At 52.4% G+C, this 17,863-nt stretch overlaps 1 protein-coding gene across 1 annotated transcript in view; it reads right to left on the bottom strand.

Annotated features, from left to right (window-relative positions):
- The window catches only part of LOC103921392 (fer-1-like protein 4), a 40,470-nt gene that overhangs the window by 11,344 nt on the left and 11,263 nt on the right, over positions 1 to 17,863 (bottom strand). The window contains exons 13-30 of the mRNA XM_009329352.1: positions 17,578 to 17,761; positions 16,597 to 16,783; positions 16,023 to 16,384; positions 15,261 to 15,369; positions 14,294 to 14,492; positions 13,411 to 13,531; positions 12,677 to 12,777; positions 12,018 to 12,105; positions 10,592 to 10,708; positions 5,886 to 6,059; positions 5,515 to 5,631; positions 4,997 to 5,158; positions 4,519 to 4,678; positions 3,334 to 3,437; positions 2,816 to 2,947; positions 2,148 to 2,196; positions 873 to 979; positions 385 to 516 (exon numbers count right to left, since the gene is read on the bottom strand). Coding sequence (XP_009327627.1) covers positions 385 to 516; positions 873 to 979; positions 2,148 to 2,196; positions 2,816 to 2,947; positions 3,334 to 3,437; positions 4,519 to 4,678; positions 4,997 to 5,158; positions 5,515 to 5,631; positions 5,886 to 6,059; positions 10,592 to 10,708; positions 12,018 to 12,105; positions 12,677 to 12,777; positions 13,411 to 13,531; positions 14,294 to 14,492; positions 15,261 to 15,369; positions 16,023 to 16,384; positions 16,597 to 16,783; positions 17,578 to 17,761 — 2,605 coding nt within the window. The remainder of the gene's footprint in view (positions 1 to 384; positions 517 to 872; positions 980 to 2,147; positions 2,197 to 2,815; positions 2,948 to 3,333; positions 3,438 to 4,518; positions 4,679 to 4,996; positions 5,159 to 5,514; positions 5,632 to 5,885; positions 6,060 to 10,591; positions 10,709 to 12,017; positions 12,106 to 12,676; positions 12,778 to 13,410; positions 13,532 to 14,293; positions 14,493 to 15,260; positions 15,370 to 16,022; positions 16,385 to 16,596; positions 16,784 to 17,577; positions 17,762 to 17,863) is intronic.

Below are 17,863 nucleotides of genomic sequence, written 5' to 3' on the forward strand. Positions count from 1 at the left end.
AAGAGCTCCTGGGTGGGAGGATGATGCCTCTTTTAAACAGGCTTTACTAATTTTAAAACCAGTGAAGCTCACTAATTCTTATTTGCATACTGAACATACCCAGAGGCCCCAACCAGAATAAGAGTCTTTATGCTTCATGCTTTCTCCTTACAAGAGCTAAAAAATCTAAATCAGGTGCATTCATCAACTCACAAAGGACCACAGTACACAATTGCTTCAACATGCACCAACAGTACCCTGGCCATGCCACTCCATGGCCTCACATCACCTTGCACATACGTGCACTCTCCAAGGCTTTGCTGGTGTTGGCATGCTCCGAAATACAGGTTGCCCTAAGGATTTTCTTCCACATGCAGCACAAATGTCATTCAAATGATACAGTACCTTGTACTTCCCCACAAAATGTTCATCCTCCTTTCCATCTTCATCCTCATTTGCTTTGCCACGATGAAGGGGGAAAATACACAGCCAGTCTTCAAAATTATCAAACTCATTTTCCAGCTCAGAGTTGTAGATCTGAAATAAGTAGAAAGGCTTTTGGGGCCTTTTACTGCCATCTTAAAGGGGAGGAGAGTCAGAAAGACCATCATTTCCCTACTTCAACCATTTCACCTGGTCCTACCTTACCCCTGTATTAGTCAGTGCGGGGTGTTATGGTTTTCCCTTGTCCCCCCAGGTCCATCCTCAGATGTGCGCACACATCCCAGCTTGGCTCCAAGACCTCACTAGCTGTTTCAAAGCCCAGCAACGATGGGGGCCCAGTGGACACTGCAGGTTCTCCTCCCAGTCTAACCTCCACTGCAGGGAGGTGAGGAGGACACGGACAAAGGGCTGGGGTTGAAAGAGGCCAGATCTGTCACCCCAATAATCACCTGAAGGGTGGCGATGAGCTTCCTCTTGGGTCGAGCAGGTTCAGCTTCAATTACTGCCTCATCTTCTGCTTCCATGTCAATGGAGGATGCATTTAAATTCCCTCCATCTAGAAATAGCAATAGGAGATTAGGAAATGCTCTGATCTCTCCCATCACTTCACATGTCTGTCCATGAAATGACCCCAGCAACAGCTTTCACTTTCACCCAGGGCTTTGACCTGTGTCAGGGTAACTGGAGCTATTGCCGTCTGTAACAGGTGTCCTTACGGCATCTCAGGTTTCCCAGCAAGGCACGGCTGGATGGGTAGGCTGGCAAAAATTGGCACAGGCTTGCCTGCCTGCAGGGCTACTGTTTAGGAAGGAAGTGGGCAGAGACCAAATGGAGGAAGGTGGCTGGACTAGCCCACAGGTGCTGTCAGGGAAGGCACAAATGAGAGTTAACCCTCTTCTTTGGATGGATGCTTATTTGATGGACTGCTATTTTCCGTGGATGTCTAACTGAAGCATCACTACCACTTTGGGCACAGGCAGCTATGCATGGAGAGAGCATAGCTAGACCTTTCTCTGGGGCACCAACAACCCAAGGACAGAGTTGGGAAACCCAAGGATCTTTGGGAAATGGGTGCGTCCTTGCCCCATTTCCCAAAGATCCCAGATCCCTTGAGCACTAATGCCATGCAGGTACCCTCCAGCCCTCTCCTTAAATAGGATTTAGATCATTTCTATACTTACTGTCTCACGTCCCCACGTCATTGCTAGGCAAGTCACTGCTTACACCTCCGCAAACCTGAGCCTACAGCTGTAACACTATTCTCAGATCACCTGTTTATTATTACTGTCTTTCTGTTACCTCATAGTGAATCCTGTACCCCAGGGTGAGTATCCCACGTGCACAGAGTGACGCCCAGCTCCTGGACAGTTTTGCCTCTCCACCATCCTCTCTCCCCATCCCACCTTTGCTTCCTGCTCTCACCCTGACAATCCCATGATCCTTGCAGCTGATTTTTCTGCAGTTTTTTACTCACTCAGGAAGGCTCTTCCTTCAACACAATTTTCCAAACTTTTCTGAAGAAAGTTTGGTGCTTTCAACTTGAAATAGCCTTTGTTAGGCCTTGCCAATATTTCCAGTCTCTCTGCTCCCTTTTGTGTTGTTTTTGCTGAATGTTGCAAAGCCATTGCCTCCTCAGATCCCATTCCCACAAGCCCAGCACCCTCTGGGATGGTGTAAGTCCTGGCTCTCCCCACAGAAGAGCTGGGTATTGCTAGAGGACTCACCTGTATCATTCAGGTCATCATTCTCAGCATCTTCCTCATCACTGCGTGTCTGAAACACACACAAACAGTCACCCCACATCCCTGACAGCAAAGGCTTCTCCATCCAAGCATAGGACACTGTCAAAGCTTTCCTGCCAGCAGAGTCAGTAATACCTAGCCTGAGATCATTTAGCATTAACATCATTGCAGGAGGGTATCCAATGAGTGCCTTAATGACCTTTTCTTCTCCCCAAATCTTCCTGCTGGCTTTTTTGATTGGGATTTAAGGGACACAGGGCAAGGAAGGAAATTTGGGGCAGACCTGCTCCCATAGCACATCCTGGGAAGACAGCCAGGACAGAGAGTAAGCAGCATGAAAGCCCTTGCATTGCAGCTAAAATCAGCAATGTCACATTTTCAGGAGTGCCTCAACAAAAGCCCAGCTCTGTTCTCAAAACCACTTGGGCACCTAGCTTCAGGGATGTTTCAACACCCATTGCCTGCTGAAATCAGTCCACCTGGTTGCTGGATACCTGGCTACCTTAAGTCTGCTTGACACACAAAAGCCCACATCTTCCTGCAGATCCATGCCAGGAGGGCTCCTATGACACTTAGTGCTGTTGAAAACATCTTCCTCAAGCCAGTGCAGCCACTTTTCCCCTCTGCTGGCAGCTGTCACAAAAGATTACCTGGTTATACAGCTCCTTCAGGGACTCATAGTACTTGGACCACCAATCCAGTTCTTCCAGCTCCGGTTTTTCCTCTTCATATTCATCCTCTTTCTTTACAAGCTTATTGATAGGAATTTTCTTCAAAGGAGCCTTAAAAGAACAGAGAAGAGTTCAGAGGGAGGAAATGGACCACCCAGGACACCCATGCACTCTACTCTAGTGCCCTGGGAGCCTCTGGCAGAGGCTCAGCTTTCAGGCAGAGCACAGGAGGTGCAAAGCTACCTGTAGCCCTAGGTTTGTGCTTTGTTACAAAAGCAGCAGTTTTCAAGGCACAAGGAAACACAGCTCTCCTCCCTGTGCCAGAGCCCAGACACGCAGCAGTGCCGATGCACAGGCAGGGGAGATGACTGTTTGGGTCCAGAGCAAAAACACGTGGTTGAAACCTAACTCTGAACTTCTGAACTTTCTTTTTTGTTTGTAACCTTCAGTTTGGCTTTCCAAACTTCAAAATTTGCTGGGCACAACACATGACTGACCTTCACAAGACTCAGGGGGTGAGTGCTGAGACCTGGGTCACCAGCTGCAGGGCCAATGTTTACCACAGTCTGAGAGGGAAGACGCTGGGATGAGACTTTCTGAGCTGAGATGAAGAGAAAGAGCTTCATGTTTCCATGCATTTATTTCTGCCCACTGCTTCCTACTTTTTGGCCAGTTGTTATTCCACAGGAAAACCCTCCCTGTTACCCCACTATAGTGTGATTGCTTTTAAAGCTTTTGATAGCAGACCCTGCAAAAATATTATTGGAAATCCAAGTACAGTGCTGAGACTGGCCGCCGTCATCAACATGCTTGTTACTGACTCCCAGGAATTCAGATTTATGAGATACACCTTCCCTACTCAGAAATGACCACAGATCAATCAATCCTTTGCTTCTTCCCCTTCATGCCATATTTATTTACACATTTCCAGATCAGGAGCTCTGGCTGTTGCTATCACAGAGCTAGTTAGTGAATCCATTATCCAATGAACAAACCTTGACCCAACTATGTGAGAGAAGCATAAACCTTTCAATCCTTGGTCCTAGTGGACCAGCTCCCTAAAACTTGATGGAGGTCTCACTGGGGACAGCTCTCCAGCCCAGCTATTCAGAGGGTTGAAATAGGTGAATACAATAGTCCTTCCCAGGCTAAATATCTCTGATTCTAGACACAGACTTTCTACAGGGATAAGTTACTGTCTAGTATCTAGCCCCAGCTAAATGTCCTGCTGGACTAAGACGTCTTCACGAGCCACTCTCCCTCCTCTAGTTTCTACAAATGTAAGGCAACAGTGCCTGGGAAAGAGACCCCAAGGAGATGCCACATCCACAGATTAACAGCCCCGCTGCTGTGGTGGGAAGGCAAATGTTGAGCTAACCTTGGAGAAAACAGTCTGTAAATTGCCCTTTGCCATCCCCAAAGAGGGATGCCAGCCCTTACACAGCACTCCATCGCTTGGCTGCTGCTGTTTCCCGAACACCAGTCTGGAGCTGAGTGCTACCGACCAGGATCACAACCTGCCTCCAACCCTAACCTGCCCCACGCTGTGCTTTTGCTGGGCATCTTATGGGCCTTGGGAGAGGACTTTCCTGCCTGGCTAGGAGGGAGCGGAAGGGCCAGGGATCTCTGCCACTGGCAAAACCTGCCTGCTGCCTCCACAGGAACCTCACCAAGCAGCTCACCTTTGGGCACGTCTTCTGGGTCCTCCTCCAGCTCTCTGGGAGAGAATTTCATCACGTCAGACACAACGTGGGTACCCACCAGTACAGTGCGTCCAAACGCCCGCTTTTCCACCACGAAGATGCTGAGGGGAGGGTGCAGATAGACCTGCTCTGGGAGGTCCTGCAAAAGAACCACGCATGGGGTTCGCAGGAGTAAGGGCGATACCCGTGGTAGCCCCACCACACGCGGGGAGGTCTGACAGCACCTTGCAGCTCTGCCCAAAAAACAAAGCCTTGCAGTGACAGGCAATGGCTGAGACTGCTCTTGGTGAGCAATTTCACAAAGGTTTTGATCTACAGCTGAACCATGTGGCCACAGGAGAGCAAAACCCCGGGGGCAACTCCCCTCCTGTTACCTTGCTGCATTCAGACAGGCAGTGCACAGGTGCAGGACAGCCACGGTGCACCCTGGCATGACAGGACCCCCCTTCCCACTCACCACGTCCATGTATTTGACCAGCTCAGTGAAGTTGGGGTTCTCTTTGTAGGCCATGATCACCTCTGACTCCACCTTCTTGCCAGCACATTCAATGATCACCTGGGGCTGATCCACCTCGAACAAGTTCACCCGCTTCAGGTCCCGCAGGCCCCAGAACAGGATCTGAAGCACAACACGAAGCCGCCAGGCTGCTCGAGACATGCCAGGCATGGCAAAGCCATGCAGCCTGCAATCCTGCCTGGTGCTGCCACCCCCCTCACCCCACAGGACACAAGACCCCAAGAGAGGCATGAGGCCACTCTCCCAACCCGGCCACCCAACAGCTCTGTCTGTTAAACTGCTGAGATGGTTTCTCCCTCATGTCAAACACCTCCATTTCTGGCATCTGCTCAGGCCTCAAAGGCAGACTTGCGCTCCAAACCCGACTCCCTCCTCAAGCCCTGTCCTCTGCACAGACCAGCTGTGCTGTCCGCTTGGGGCAGCCCGGTGGGGAGCCAGCACAGTAGAAGGCAGCGCACCTCTATGCGAAACTCCTTCAGCACTGGGCGGATGCCCTCAGGGATGATGAACCGTCCAGCATGGGGATCTCCCAGGTAGTCAGGCTCCTTGGGCTCCACGTCCTCAGGCACTGATGGCTGAACAGGTGGAACCAGGGCACACCAAGCGATGAAAGCCATTTTTACTCCATGCCATGCCCCCTATCCCTCTCCCTCTCCCTCCCCCTTGATCTGTGCTCACAGTCTCTGTCCCTGCAGCCTCCCTTCAGTTGAAAGCCAGATGTGGCTTTCAACAGGGAATCCTCTGGTGGGCCCAATGCAACCAGCTCCTCACCCACACAGCTCTCCCCAGAGAGCTGGCAACCATGTGCAGCTTCCTACAAGCCTGTTACCTCCAAATAGCCACTGTAGTCCAGCTCCATCAGCTCAAAAGTGGCAATGAGCTCTCCCACTGCTTTGCTGCCTTTGTAGAAATCGAAGAACTGAAGGGCAGGTTTGGTGTACGGCTCATCGACCAGCTTCACCTGTGGGACAGCAAAGGCCTGGCCGAGGAACTCAGGGGAACCCTGCAGGAAACAGGGGGAATGGGTCAAAGCATCCCTTTGTTATCTTACCACTTCAGAGAAAAGACCACCACTAATTCCAGCCTATCTGGGACAGCACAAGACCACTCTTCCACCCTTGCCATCCTCTGCTTTGATTTCCTCTGCTCCATCCAGAGCTAGGAGCATGAGACACACGCCTGCAGCAGCTCCTCTTAACCCCCAGTCCACCTCCATGCAGAACTGGGCAAACAGCCTGGGACCCTGCACCGGAGGACATCAAAGCTAGATCAAGTTGCTCAGAGTCCCCTCCAGCCAGGGTTTGAATTCTCCAAGGATGGAGATCCCACAGACTCTCTGAACTCCAGGCCCAGCATTTGAACTCTCTCTGGGTGAAAATTGCTTCCTTATATCAAGTTGAATTTTTCTCTTGTTCCAATTTGTGTCCATTGCCTGTCATCCTGCCCCTGGGTACCTCCAAGAGGAGTCTGACTCCACCTTTTCTACCCTCTCCCATCAGGCAGCTGCAGGCAGCAATAAGACACTGCCTTTGCCTCATCTTCTCCAGGTTGAATATACCCAGCTCTCCACCTCTCCTCACTCTGTCCTGTGCTCCAACCCCAACTATCTTGGTGGCCTCCTCCAGACTCACTCCAGTATGTCAGTGTCTGTCTTGTACTGGGACCCAGGAAATGGACCCAGGAAAGCTACTGAGCTACACAGGAGAATCTGGTGCGAGTTACACCATTCCCCTTATGATAACAATGAGGCCCCAGGAGAGGAGTGTGACTTCAAAGTACTAATGAAGACACAAAAGGGAGGACTGAGGAGGGATGGAAGATGACACCTGGGGGACAGAGGGGAAGGAACAGCCCTAAGAGCTACATCGGCTTCCCCTGGCTACGAGCCCCCTGCAACGTGACCTTGCTGAGGAAGCGGGGCAGGCAGCTGGGAGAGGTGCAGTGCTTCTCCAGAGAGGAGAGATCCCAGATCCACCAAGCACCCATCAAGGCCCTGGCTCAGGGCATCTCCAAGCCATCTGCACGCTGCAGCCGGCAGCTTCACCCCAGCTGATAGCAGAAGTCTGCAGAAAGGCTCAACCTCAGCCACAGTCCCCAGGACTCACCACCACCGGTGGACCAGGATCAAGCTGAGTCATGGAAACCAAACAGATATGTGGCTTCTAAGTGCCTGCTCACAGCACCCACACAGAGCTCCTCTGCCTTCCCTGTCCTGCAAACAACAGCAGGAGGGCAGCATGACCATACTTACAAATTTATTGTGGCTGAAAAGGTTGATTATAACGATGGGTGTCTCTGTTTTCAACTCTTCTTTTTTCCCATCAATAATGAGCTGGTCAAACAAAAGTAACTCGTTCCACATGGGGCTCAGTGTCTCCTCCAGCATCTACAGACAGAGAGAGGAGACCTAAGTGTACCACAGCCAGTGGAAACAAACCACATGCACTTTGTAAAGAGAGTGAGGAAGCGTGGGCTGATCCCCTCTCCCACACAGATGCACACAGCTGGCGCCTGGCAGGAGGGGAGATGGTAAAAGCATGACATCAGCACTTGGGGCCAACTAGCACATGCCAATCAACCTTTGAGACCATGCTCAATGATATGTATGTTTTGTCAAATGTTCCCTGAACATAGTCACACCACCCACAGCATAAAAATGCCTTGCACCTGGAGTTACAAAATTTCCAGGAGGACTATCACAGCACTGGCCTTCAGTATGTCAGTGAGGACATGATGATTTTTCTCTCCCCAAGTCCCCAAGAAGGCAGAGGCAAGAGTTTAAGTGGTCTCACCCTGGTGGTCTGGCAATGAGTCGAAAACACCACTCTCGCAAATGGATCTGAAAGGCCATTGTCATCTGCAGGGAGGATCCCTCGAGCCTGATACAGATGGGCTCGGAGCTGGAAATAGCTGAAATCTGGTAAGAAAAAGAGAAGCGAGGTCCCAGTTCCCCAATCCAGCCCTGCGTGAGGCCAAAAAATGCATGAAGAAGAGGGCCAGCCAGGTAGGAGTGGGCACATCCTGCAAGGAATGAGTACCACTTCTAGGGGCATTCACTGTGGTTCTCAGAAGGCCAGGACATCTCAAAAGATTTGGCCAAGCAAGACAAGCTCAGCAGGCTCCCCAGAAACCTCTGGGAAGGACATGACATGTGAAATGTGCAGTGACCTGCTGTGAGCATCTGCTGCAGTGGAGCACCACCAGGCCTCAGCAAAGGGCCAGACCTCATGCCCATTGCCAGTCTGGCAGCACATTCAGTGCCTACAAAGCACCCGTCCTGCCTGCCACTCCAGCTGTGAGTGTGAAAATATGTCCTCATGAGAGCAAACTGGACCTGCCTGTCCCAGTCATGCCTTGGAGATGACATGGAGATGATAGATCAGGTCCTACTCCTCGGACACTGACCCTGGGGCAGGACCTCTCACCTCTCTGCTCTCCTGCTCACAGTTAAGCCGTGGAAAAGTGGCATCTGCACTCACCATCCCTGCTGAGCCGGCTGGGAGGACTGTATGCCGAGAGCTGGGCTATCTCCTGTCCGCTCTCAGAGAGGTACTTGAACTCCTCAGGCAGCTCTGTCAAACAGTTCTTTGCATATTTGGTTACCCCAAGCCACATGTAGACTTCCAGTTTGGCAAAGATCTCCCCAGTGTGTAAGCAAGGGACCTGAAAGCACAGGAGGTTTAGCAGGTTTCCCATCTCAGCACGCCCCCTTCAGACCAAGACAATCGCCATCAGCCAGTGACCAACCGAAGAGCACAGGAGACAGAGCACCACATTGGCAAAGGCAAAAGGCAGTGGTGGAGCAAGAGCTGTGTTTCCTTGTGAACTCCATGATTTCAGGAAGGAGGGATGAAAGCAAGGAGGGAGAAGCCGTGTGAAGCAAGCAAGAGCACACTGTTTTGGTATAAACCCTACCTTCATAAAGACAGTCTGGATCTTTGCACAGTCCTTGCCCTTCTCCTCTTCAACTACCGAGTAGAGGATGTTTTGTGCAGGAACTCTTGCATATGCCACACGCCTGTTGTTGCTAAGCATCCAGATGAGGACATCGGGGAGGGTGCACTGGGGCTAGAGGGAGGAAAGAGAGGAACATCACAGCAGAGGAACAGCACATATCTTGTCCTCCCTCCACTAACATGGTGAAAGCTTTGTCTCCTCGCAGGAGGGACTGCTGGCTGCACAGCGCTTTAGAGATCCACAAGCAAATAAAGGGCCTAACGTTGGGCACATGCTTCTGAAAGTCTCAGCCCTGCAATATGGTTCTGCAGGTTTCTTGGAAGGATCTGTGATCCGCCTTGTTTTTCATTGCGAACACCAGCAGGATGCACTCAACCCCATGCCATGTCAGTAAGAGGGAGCCCCTACGAGACTGGAGAAGTGGCATTTTACCCCACACCTTTGACAGGAGCCTGAGTGCTGATCCATGGGAAGGAAGCACATTAGCTGGCATCCCAGCAACATGAGTGCCCGGCGTAAAGCTGTGGTTCGGGTTGAGAGCAGGACTTGCAATAAAGCAAATGCACAGATGGAAGCAATGACTTCTTTTACACTCTAACCTGAGTTCTCATCCCCACTTCAGTTTCCCTGCCATTAGTGTTTGCATTTGTACTTGGGACTTGTCCTTGCAATTTTTCAGTATATAAGTAGCTGAAGCAATTTATTACTGATCCAAACCAAGACCGCCAGCCTCCAAGCAGGGACTAAAAGTGGCAAGTGTATGTGCAGGGCTGGCTCTACAGAGACAGCAACATTCCCACCCAATCGCAGGGAGCAAAATGGGAGGAGGTTTCTCTCTGTCTGGGGGCTCAGCTGCAGCCAGCCTGTGAGGCTGGAGCCTGAGGACAGCTTCTCTTCCTGGTGGTGCAAGGGGTGACATCTTGGTCATGCTAAAGTCTAGCCTCACATAGCTAAATGTGTGAAATAGTGTGAAAATGATTTGACTTCACTTAGTGAAAGACTTCTCCAAACTGCAACAACATCTGTCTACCTAACTCCAGCAAACACTGAATTCTGGTTTACACTACACAAACGCACTGATTTTCCGGAGTTACTTAAAACAGAGCAGTGAAACTTTGAAAATGGAGTCTCTGTTATGGATGAGAGACCTTATTTCAATGCAAGCATAAATGTGCAGAAAGTGTCCAGGGTCAGTCCCTGGTGGCAGTGCAGGCAGAACAGGCAAGGCTGTTTTCCCAGGCAGACTGCCCACAGCCCCATTGCAGGCACGGCCTCGGGCTGGCCAGGCAGATAGGGCTGTGAGGCCCGGGTGGCCTGGAGCTAGCCCAGCTCTGCCTCCAACCCACTGCTGAGCTGCTTGGACCCCTGCTCTGTCACCAACTGTAAAGCTGCCAAGCCTCATCCCTCATAAGAGCCATTACGTGAAATATGGTAATTTCCAGCAGCTGGAACTTGGGATTTTTACATAGCAAGGAAAGACAGCAGAGGAGAAGCCCCAACTCAGGCTAGCAAGAGCCCCAGCAGCCAGCCCAGTGCCCTCTCCTGCTCAGCAATGGGGTGGCCTGGGAGCAGCTGTACCTCTTTAGCCATGAAGCGTAGCTTTGTCAGGACCCTCCTTGTCTCCTTAACCTTCTCCTTGACGTTGGCTCGAGTCAGCCGACGCCTCATGCGAAGCCCCTGCTTTGCATACAGGATCTGAACAGAGAGCATGGCCGTCATGCACCCAGCCATGACCCAGGCATGCCATGCTGGCACCCCTCACAGGGGTTCTGCAGTGAAGCACCCATGTGCTGATCACATCCATCCTGCCCCATCATGTGCTGACCTCCACCACGGCTCACTCCCCAGCTGCTGAGAGCAAACCTCCATGAACCTGTTGCGAGCCATTTAGTGAAGGGTGCCAAGAACTGGAGACTCCGGTAACTCGTCAGCTCTGCCGATACCAGCCGGTAACAGAAGTCCATGAGCATCATTTGGGGCAGAAAGATGTATCAGGAATAAACATTTCAGAAGCTGGTGGTCTAAGGCTCCAGACAGTGCCTGGGGGAGGCTTTGAACAAGGAGCAACTTGGGGCCATGGAAGTATGGGAATATGAAGATGTAGGAAACTGGAAGACAGGGCTGGGCTTTCATGTCCATTAGTTGATAGCGTACACATATGAGGAGAGACTTTGTGATGAACCAAAACTAATAGTGAAATCCAGAAGGAATTCAGGGTGCAAACCCGGTATGGACTGACAAGGCCAGAAAACTCAACTCTTGGGCTGGTTCTCTCTTTCAGAGAGTCTCAGACTTACCAGAGTACCTTAACCACAGCTCAGGTGACGATGTGCAGGGAGGCAGAGGGAAGGGAGCTGGGACCCAGACATGCCTAAATTTTATTTCCTGCTGCTGTCATTGCATTTTGGTCAGCCTTTCAAAGCTTTGTAGTCTGATGGGGACTATGACTACAGCCGTGCTCTGCTGTGCTGTGATGGATGGTATGTAACTGTGCTCTCATTCAGCTAGCTGGCCTTGTCTACAGGATTATGAGTGCCTAGACGGTGCCCTCTCCAGGGACAGGCAGATGGATGGCTGTTGTAGATCTGCTGCATGGGCACCCAGCTTATGGGTTGAGTTTCCAGGGGCAGTGGGTCTCAGTGAGCTCCCCCAAAACTGCCTGCAGGAATAGCCTGCACCAAAAGGCCTCCAGCAACCTACTGGGCAGCAACATGCATGTGGTCAGCTACACATGCCCCACAGGAGAGGAAGGATGGCATCAGGGCACAGCATCTGCATAAAACTGGAGGCAGCCATGGCCAGTCCCTACCTCTGTTCCCTGTGCTGGAAGCTCTATTGCTCTGAGCAGAAGTGGGAGTTGCTGCAGTAAAAGCCTATGACTGATACCATGAGTCTTAGCCCCAGGTTTCCTTCTTAGCATCAATTCTAGCTGGTTCTCCAGAAGCATCCCCCACAGCGGACATCACACAGGCTCCTACCGCCACCACCAAGCCCCACAGCTTACGATATTGCGCATCAGGTATTTCATCCGACATCTGTCAAGGTTGTTTGGATGTGCCATTGTTTTTCTCTCTGTGCTGAGTAAATATTGCCTGCAATGAGAGAAGCAGTACAGGCTCTGCATCCCCTGCACCCAGCAGGCAGAGTTCAGCTCACACAGCAGGGGCACAAGCTCCAAATCCCTGGTACTAATCCAGATGCATCAGAAACCCCCCTGTCTGCAATGCCCTCTCTTCTGCAAGCTTTTTGATTTGGAAGGTACTCTGGGGATTGCTCAGCACCTGAGGCTCCCTCTCTACTGTCACCATCACAAGGCTGGGGACTGAAGTGAGTGTCGGACCCCACTGGGCAGTCACAGTGATTGAAACACTAGTCTCTTGTCTGCATGATTGAAGAGAGTGAAGGAAATGTCCTAACATTTAGGAAACACCCAGGAGTCCAGGAACATCAAGGCTGCAGTCTGTGATGCCTGTGCTTCCCTGGACTGGGGTCTCCTCTCCAAGCTTGAAGAGCTACAGGGTCCTTTCCCCAGGTCGTCCTGGTTTCTTTCCGCTCATCCACCTCAAGAGGATGAGAGAGCAGGCCGCACACAGCCCAGGCAGAACATGATACAACCTCCTAACCTGAAAACAAGAAACCTTAGGAAATCAGGGACATGCTAACCTGCAACCAGCTACAAATTCCTCCAGCACCTCTCTGAGCCGCTCTTCTGCTTTAGTCTTTGGCCTTCTCATGAGCTTCTCCACGTCATCCAGCCCCTGCTCCTGTGGGGAAAGCACAGCATTCAGGGAGCTTGCATCTGGCTGCAGGGTCAGAGTGAAACATTGCAAGAATGCGTTTTCCACAAATGGTTTGTGCCCTTCTGCAGAGCTGGGGATCGTGAGAGGGCTGCAGGTCAGCACTGCGCTGCCAGGGACTCTCAGGAGCCTGGGGATAACCTTAACACTGCTTGTTACAACACCTTGTGTCTCAGTCCTTGAGCAGCCACTGAAACACACTGGCAAGCTCTGCTTTTGGATTTCTAAGCCCAAAACGGAAAGATGAGGCCCTGGGAAGAGACTGCACCCTCCTGATGACAGCCCAAGGCTGAGAGTCTGCTTGCAGCAGCATCTCCCCAGTGCACACGCAGCTCAGGACTGGCAGCTTTTTGTCACAGATGTCACATCACTCACACCTCCAGGAGACACCACCAGGCTGTGGCACAGCACGGGCAGTGGCTCTGCACCCACTGCCCTACCCCACACATCTAAAGGGCAGGTGGGACTGAGCCCTGCAAGAGACACAGACTCGCATGGGGGATGAGGCTGTTTAAGGCAAACGTCTCACAGAGCAGCTGCATGTACTACAAGGAAAGCACACCAGGAAGGACCGTGCCACAGACACCCTGAACACACTACCAGGCGCTCTGCCAGCTTGACAATCCAGTTGGAAATGCAGAGTCTCCAGGTGTGATCCTCCCAGTAGCTCCACACGTACACGCAGGGTTTCTCATGCATCATGGGCAGGCAGCTGTATGACCTAAGGGCAGCAGGCACAGGAGGTTACGGCTGCTGTTTGCAGAAAGCATGTGCCATGTCACAATGCAGTGCTTGCACACCCAGCACAGGGAGCAGTATGTGGGCTCTGTCCTCCTCATAGAGAACCGGCTGTTTTGGGGCCTGCACCACAGGCACGGATGCAAGCTGCTGGATCTGCCCTTTGCCATCCCAAACTAGCACACAGTGTTTCTAGCAGAAAGAGCAGCATGTGCCCAGATGAATGAGGCTGATAGGAGCGTGGATTGCGGCCGAGATTTCTTGCTGCTATGGGACTGAGTAGTAGCAGGCACAGGGCTCACAACGCAAACACCAAGTCATTGCCAGGCCTGTGGGACAAACCAGGCAGCATTCATATCATCAGAAGAGCTTGTGTATGTGTCTCGCCTGCCCAACATAGGACAGAATTTGCCGGAGTACTCCTCTCTTTCCTCCTCATTGGAATCAAGCCATTAGGATGCTGCTTGTTAACCAGAAAAGGGATGGCTGTTATTGATGGGTCACAGTTTTCCTGGGACCCTGTCCTTGGCCACCTGCACACATCAAGCAGACACCATAGGGCCTGTAGGGCTTAATGGGCAATGGCAGCCAGCTAGGCCATGGCAAGCTGCAGGATTGCAAAGAGAAGAAACACCTGCACAGCACTCGCATTGCTGAGCAGACCTCTAATAACATCTGGAATAACCAACCTGGGAAGCTGGGGCAGGACCAGGGCAGGTGGGAAAGAAGGATGAAGAAGATTCACCTGTCATACTCCATGGGCTCTGGTCTCTGGCTGTTTGTCACCGACTTGTTCAGTGCTGCTGAAGCTGGGGCCAGGACTTCAACATCCAGCTCACCATCTGAACCAGGGTCCAGCAAAGGCTGCTTTTCTTCTTTCACTTCTCCCTTTTCCTTTTTTCTCCATACTTTGGTCACAACCTCTTCAGCTTTGCCATAGTTTCCTTGAAGTCAAGTGTTAAAGAGTAAACAGGTAAGTGGGATCACTGTTAAACAAGTTTGCTAGCTTGCAAAATCAGAGTGCAATCATCCTGCCAAGAGAAGCACATGGGCATGCACTGCTTTTGGAACTAGCAGTTCAGTAGCATCCAACCATCAGAGCATCACATGGACAACCAGGAGGTCTGAGAGGGAGCTGGGCAATTACAAAGAAGTCTTTGTGTATGCCTTCAAGTTCCACCAGCTCCACCAAGTGCCTGCTAACTGCCATCTACACCCTACACTGGGGTCAGCAGCAGTCACTCAGAAAGACTTCTCAGCATCAAGCATCTCCACCCATCCATCTTAGCAGGTGGGGACTTGGACCTGCTCTCCTACCATTGTTTCCCCATCAACCACTGTCACAGCCCCTCAGCACCACATGGCCAACCCCAGTATCCCAGCTTCCCCTCCTTTGTTGCCCTTTCCTGCTCCCAAACCCTTCTACCTCTTCTCACCCCCACTTCCCAGGAGAGCTTCAACTACTCTCCCCAAACAGGTAGTTCAAATACTGCAAATCTCCAATTCCATAGGAGAGCATCCAGACTTTTAAGGTAATAAAAGCACTGTGCACACTCTCTGGCCTCATACCCTATCCTTCCCGAGTTCCTGTTTCGGAGACATGAGCTGTGCAAGGGCTGGCACCTTAGGACTGCAATGCTGACTTCGGCTGTCAGAGGGAGATTTGCGCTGTTCCCATAGTTTCTGGACACAGGACCCTGGGGAATACCCACCTATAGAGACTTCAAAGCTGACGGGCTTGGAGCTGAGAGAGGAGTCCATCATAGTGGCTTCAAAGAAGGCAGCGAAGAGGAGGAATTCCTCCTTCCTCCCCAATGCATTCTGAGCAAGGAGACAGAAATCAGCCCGAGAGCCTCGTGTGCCAAAACTCCGCCTCAACAGAAATTCAGAGAGCACCAGGGCACGGCTGGTGCCTGTCAGCCCTCCCAAAGGACATCAGTGGGATGCTGCTGAGGTCACCACTTCTGGGCTGCCAGACATGGGACAAGTTTTCTTGGAAATCCCGGAGGGTTGGTGCAGAGCCGTGGCTTTGGCTGATGCTTGTGTGAAGCCACTGAGCAGGTTTGTAGGCTAAGGGATGGCTACTGTACCAACACAGCTGCATCTTGCCTGCCTTTCTCAGGCCAAGTGGAGACCCAGAGCCAGCTAACAGCTCCCTGGCTCCAGGGGAGAAAAAGTACATGCTCAAAGGCAGCTGCGCCCTGGGAATATCACCCATGTGAGAGTCCACCCTGCGCCAGGAAGGCAGCGCATGTGGGGATGCTCCAGCCTTACTGTGGGAGGCAGTTTTGGGGTTGCAGGTGTGGCCTCAGCCCTTGCAGAGGCTCAGAGAGCCCTGGATGGCCCAGCAATGGGCAGGCTGGGTTTGCTCCAGCACTGTTACACCAGCAAGTGATCCCACTGCCTCTTTCCCATGAGGCCTGTGCATGCCGCAGGCTGGCATGCGTCAGCCATGCCAGCACGGCAGGACTCACCTCGGGGAGTGGATGAAGCTCTTCCACCTCCACAGTGACCTCCCCGGGCTGCTCGGTCTCCTGAGAGCCCCCAGCCTCCTCTCCCTGCAGCTGGCTCAGTTCTTTGGCTTTCTCCTTGGATTTCTTACTTTTCTTCTTCAACTTCAGTTTGCTTAGGGCACCTTTCGTCTTGTCCCCAAGCTTCCTCTCTGCCACGCTGGGGCTGCTGAAGATCTCCACCGTGATGGCCATAAGGATGCGCCCACGGTAGAAGATCCCCTCACCCATGCCCTCGTTGAGGTCCTTGTGGATGTCCCGCAGAGCCGAGTTCTGGGGGGAGCCATACAGGTTCACCCAGGCTGGGCCAAATGTGGGGTTAAAGCCTGCAGCGACAGGGACAGGGTTTAATTACACCACAGGGTGCTGCTGCAGAGACCTTCCCCCAAGAAGACAGCCAGCCATGACACAGGGATGTAAGCATGCTTCAGCCACTCCCGCTTCCCACCTCCAGGAGACCACCATGGCTGAGCAGAGGGTACATGGCATGGGGCTGCTCAGGATGCCCTGCCCTGGGGGCAGCCATGCCAGGCCTCACCATTCCTGCCAGAGTCCGAGATCTGCTGCAGATCAATGTAGTGTGTAGCGATGGCCACATCACCAACATTGGCATCATCCAACACCTGGACTTTTATCTTCCTGGCCAGAGGTGGGAACATCTCGATGAAGCTGATCTGCTCGTTCCACTCAGGGTCAGTGGTGTTCGTCTCCACCGATGTTTCCCCCTGGAAAGGAGAAAGTGTGAAAGCCACGCAGTCCCAGCCAGCAGCCAGAGCAAGGGATGCCTCAAAGCCTCTCTGGGAATGGTATGTTCTCCTGTCCCGCCTACAGACAGTGCTGGGCAGGCTCTGGAGGTGGCAGTGTCCCTGCTCCTGCCCCCATCCCAGCAATTGCTCTCTGTGCTTCATCAAGGGGGGCTGTCCCAAGGCCCTGGCCGTGTCCTGCACAGCCAAGGGAAACACTGGAAGCAAGCGGGCAGCACCACCAGATCCAGAGTTGTCGCAGGGTCCCCTGGGAGCACCCCCAGGCCAACCAGGCTGCCCAGGGACTGATTCTCATCTTAATGGATATCACAGGATGAGAAACCGTAGCCTTGGGTGCAAGAAAAGGGCTATTAGCTCAGTAAACTCTCCCGAGAGTGTCAGGCTGAGTCCAGCTTGCCACAGAGGACTTCCGCTCCAGGATTTATTTGACCCTCTCCCTACATTTAGGGATGTGAAATCTCTGCCTGCACAGCCAGTAGCTCAGCCAGTGGCTGTGCTCAGAGCTGGGGCTGTCCCCCGTGCAGCGCTCTGCAGAGACAAAAGTCCCATAAAAGCCTTCTCATCCAGACACCGTGCATCCATGGCCACATGGCTCAGGCCATTGCCAAAGACAGCAAGACTTGGGCTCTCCCAGCCTGTCTCCGGTGGGATTGCTGTGTCCCATGGAGGCTCCTGGCAGCATCAGCCCAGCGCATGCTGCCACACAGCCAAGGGAGGATCAGCCTGGCCCCACGCAGATCCCCTGGCAGACTCACCTGCTGCCCGCAGAACGAGACCTGCACGTATGGGTCAATAAAGACTTTTTTCTCCCCTATGATCTTGGAGAAACCACCCATGATGCCTGCGCTCATGCTGGGCAGGCCCTCAGCACGATACAGCTTGACGCAGACCCTGGCCCAGGGTCTTTCTGCAGGGACTCTCTTAGGCAGGAGCAGGTTCCTGAAAGACAAATTCATGTTCTGGCTCTCTCCTGGAGCCACAGAAACACAGTGCTGGGAAATGCCCTGACTGGCAGGAGGTTTGGATCCTGCCCCACCACAG

The sequence above is a fragment of the Pygoscelis adeliae genome, unplaced genomic scaffold (assembly GCF_000699105.1).
Source record: "Pygoscelis adeliae isolate BGI_AS28 unplaced genomic scaffold, ASM69910v1 Scaffold407, whole genome shotgun sequence".
Taxonomy (NCBI): Eukaryota; Metazoa; Chordata; class Aves; order Sphenisciformes; family Spheniscidae; genus Pygoscelis; species Pygoscelis adeliae.